Below are 3,707 nucleotides of genomic sequence, written 5' to 3'. Positions count from 1 at the left end.
CACCTCTATTTTTAACCAGGGTTGCCACTATAAAACAAATACTTGCCATCCACTTCTAAAAAGTCTACCAAATCTGGAAATTATCTACCAATAAAAATTAAAATTGTGTATTAGGAACTTTTTATTTAACTAATGATGTGATTTTTGATATAAAATTAATTAGGATCGATACCAAAAGTACTCAGAATTCGAGTCTCGCAAGGCTCGACCGCACTCGATTTTTAAAAGTATCGATGCTGAGTACTCCAAAGAACTCGAAAGTAGTCAGTACTCAAAAATACTCTGTTCTCAGGAACGATTCAATGTACTCAGTATAAGTGTCGAATAGATACTTAAAAGTACGGTGTTTTATTTACATTTACCGGTATTCAGAAATGATTGTACTCAATGTGAAATTTCAGTAGTTTTCAACTACAATACNATTCAATGTACTCAGTATAAGTGTCGAATAGATACTTAAAAGTACGGTGTTTTATTTACATTTACCGGTATTCAGAAATGATTGTACTCAATGTGAAATTTCAGTAGTTTTCAACTACAATACTAATTTGAATAAAGTGCTGCCAGCTTGTGAGATTTCTACACTAAGCATTGAAATGTTAACAACAAGTGTATTTTTAAATATAGTACTTCGTACTCTCAAAAATAATCGATCTTTAAAAGTATCGATACCAAAGAACTTGATCCTCAAAAGTACTCAATACTTCCCAACAGTACTTTATACAAACAAAATATTGAGCGAAGGGAGAACTCAAAACTTTCAAAGCGTTCATTGTAGCGTACTTTCTACCATTATACAAAAACAGAAAGTAGTTTTATTTATTAACATTCGTTGTTGTCGGCACTTGACTTTGAAAAATTTTATGACATTTAACTAAAATCATGCGCATTTCCAAACTGCAAGAATTCTATACACCTGTTCAAAGGTTCAAAAATAAAGTTTTTGCTTTTCCGAAGATTGAGTACGAAATACGATCTAATGCAGTTTGATGACAAACTGCTGACGCAAAATATTTTTAAATCTCGGAAAGACGTAGCTTTACTCGTGGATGAGGAAGGAGATCGAATTAAAATAATGCCGTGCAACTTGTAAGGTTTTGAACTCTCGTATAAAGATGTAGTGCTGCTATAAAATATATATACATAAATATTTACAAAAATACTGCTGATGGCCTAACATGAGTTTAATTTTTCTTTGCGAATATTCTAATTTTATCCCATTATGAAATGGGCCCCCGAGTGCGAAGGGACTTAAAGTTTATACTGTGCTCTTTCTAATGAGTTTTATGTGAGATACCACTTCCCCCTCCGTTCCACACCAAGAAATCATTGTACAAATAACCGAAAATTTCCCTCGCACAACATTAAATCCTCTAATGTATTATTCGATTGCCATCAATGTGGGTAGGTAACTCATAATTTTTTACAATTTATGAAACTGCAGAAACTTTAAAATGAAACTACCTTCTTTTTGCATCATACTTTCTACACTTCTCGCTATCACGTCAAGTCTTGCTTTCAAGTCTGCTCGGTTCGTTGGCGAAGGTGGTAAGAAGAGAGGGGAAAAGTACATTCTGAAAGGGGTCCTAAAGTTCGTACTGTCAAGCTAAGCAAGAAAAGTCGTATATAAACGGCCTTTAATGTTCAATCTGCGCCGATTAAATATGGTTGAAAATAATCGATTACATCCTTAAATCTCTATGTGCAACACAAAAACACTAGTTAATTGCGTTTATAAAACAAAAAATTAATTTTGCTATGAAGGTGTTTACAGAAACCTAAAAAAAATATGTCGGATTTTGATGAAGTCGGTGCTAATGCCGAAAGTGATTTGCCTGTTTTGCTCGCAAATTTGAAAAAGGCATGTGGACTTTGGTTCCATAATGGCTTTGCAGTTTCCGAGAAACTAGCTGGTGAAAAAACAAATTCATCCTATGACAACATAACAACAACCACGGTGGAGATATTGCGTCATGGATTGCGCTTAACTCCGGAAGATGCTGTGATGGTGAGTTGTAACATCGAGTTCAATGGAATGCTGGAAATGTTTCATAAACAAACAATGAGATATTTTCAACCATTAGTGTTTGGGGCGTAGTAATATTGAACTACCCTTCAAAAATGTATGTACGGACTATTTGTACGTAATCGAGAGTGGCTCCAAGTAAAATATAGATCTTTTCTATATAAATATGTATGTACATGCATACATAGTATGTATGTACAAGGTTTATAAACCTTGGAATAAACATATACATATACATACAAATATACACAACCGACTATTATCCATCAAATAGTATTTGCAATTTAATTTTTATATATAATACATATTTTTATTACACTTTAAGCCAAAGAATTTCTCGCCCGCTGACTTGCCTAGAGAAAAAGATTCCTTATATAAATTAGATGGCTTGAAAAAACTGATGGATGATTTTGAGTGGGTTTGCCGATCAGCACAGATTCGTGATTCCCTGCCAACGGATTTCTCGGAACTATCTGCTTTGTCAAATAAAAAGCATCAGCAAGATTCATTATTTACTGTACAAGATTATAAATGGTTTTTTGATTCTTGGGTACGACGTAATCTTAAGGCAAATTGTTTGAGTGTTTGTCTTCAGTTGCTAGTAGCAGAAAACGAACTATTGAATGCATATTACAAAGAAAATGCTTTCCTGCGAAATGAAGTGTACTCAACAGCGCTTATCATTTGTTTGTCGGCTGTGGAATTAAATCAATACAGCTTGTTGAGCCAAATTGAAACACAGCTTTATAGTGTTACATCCTCCATAGCTGCCGTTTCTGCCTTACCAGGTTTGAAACACAGACGTACTACATCACACTCTGTATTCTCTATTTCGCCGCCTAAGCACACAAAGGTTTGCGAAACAGACGTAATGAACGAGCCGCAATTTAATATAGAAAATAAAGACGACATAACGACAACCCAAAAGGTAATTAAATTACAAAATATAGGTATACATATGTTACATATGGGCATATCCACCAAAAGCGCAAAATTAAAACTGGTGATTTTTTTTAACTTAACAATAAGGCGTAAATTTGTATTTCTTATAAATATAAAAGCATTTTTAATTTTTCCAAATTTGGGCTAAAACATATATGTAGTAGGCACCTTTAAAAAAAGATGTTGTTTTCTAAGCCTTTGGCTAGTAATATTAACAGTTTCCTTTGCGTTTTTCGCCAATGTTTTTTTAAATAAAATTCATGAAATCGGCTTAAAAAATTATTTATTTAAAAAATGAGATCTTGTTTTAAATTAGTTTTTAAAACCAAACACGAATTCATTTCAGGGTAATAATAAATAACACCAATCACCAATCACCAATGATAGTGACATGCAAAAAATTTTCTTTAAAAATATTCACACTTTTAAAAAATATTTGTATTATGTAACATATTTCCCAATAGGGTCGCGCAATTAATACATTTATTATTCTACCATTTTTTCAAAGTATTGTTATTATAACTCATATTAATTATTATAACTCATATTAATTGATTAATCGCATAATCCACTTTTAAGCGCACTGCGCTAAAAATAAAATATATAACAGAGTAAGATCAGCTTTTGCCACAAATGAAATTGCAAATTTCACATTCAGCGGGAGTTGTCACAAACATCCATAACTCTACGAACCAAAGACATTCTTTGGCCTTCACTTCCACATTCAAAGAAAAAAAAA

At 32.7% G+C, this 3,707-nt stretch overlaps 1 protein-coding gene across 1 annotated transcript in view; it reads left to right on the top strand.

The window, feature by feature from the left end:
• Positions 1-1,651: 1,651 nt before the first annotated feature.
• Positions 1,652-3,707, top strand: part of LOC108380103 (uncharacterized) — a gene marked incomplete at its 3' end in the record, with an annotated part of 8,412 nt that continues 6,356 nt past the window's right edge. Inside the window, exons 1-2 of the mRNA XM_017636471.1 lie at positions 1,652-2,008; positions 2,352-3,029. Of these exons, the coding sequence (XP_017491960.1) occupies positions 1,790-2,008; positions 2,352-3,029 (897 nt within the window). The remainder of the gene's footprint in view (positions 2,009-2,351; positions 3,030-3,707) is intronic.

Source organism: Rhagoletis zephyria, unplaced genomic scaffold (assembly GCF_001687245.7).
Source record: "Rhagoletis zephyria isolate East Lansing unplaced genomic scaffold, Rhagoletis_zephyria_1.1 Rzeph_scaffold_18254, whole genome shotgun sequence".
Classification (NCBI taxonomy): Eukaryota; Metazoa; Arthropoda; class Insecta; order Diptera; family Tephritidae; genus Rhagoletis; species Rhagoletis zephyria.
The sequence above is the reverse complement of the archived record's forward strand: the minus strand, read 5'-3'. Positions and strand labels throughout refer to the sequence as shown.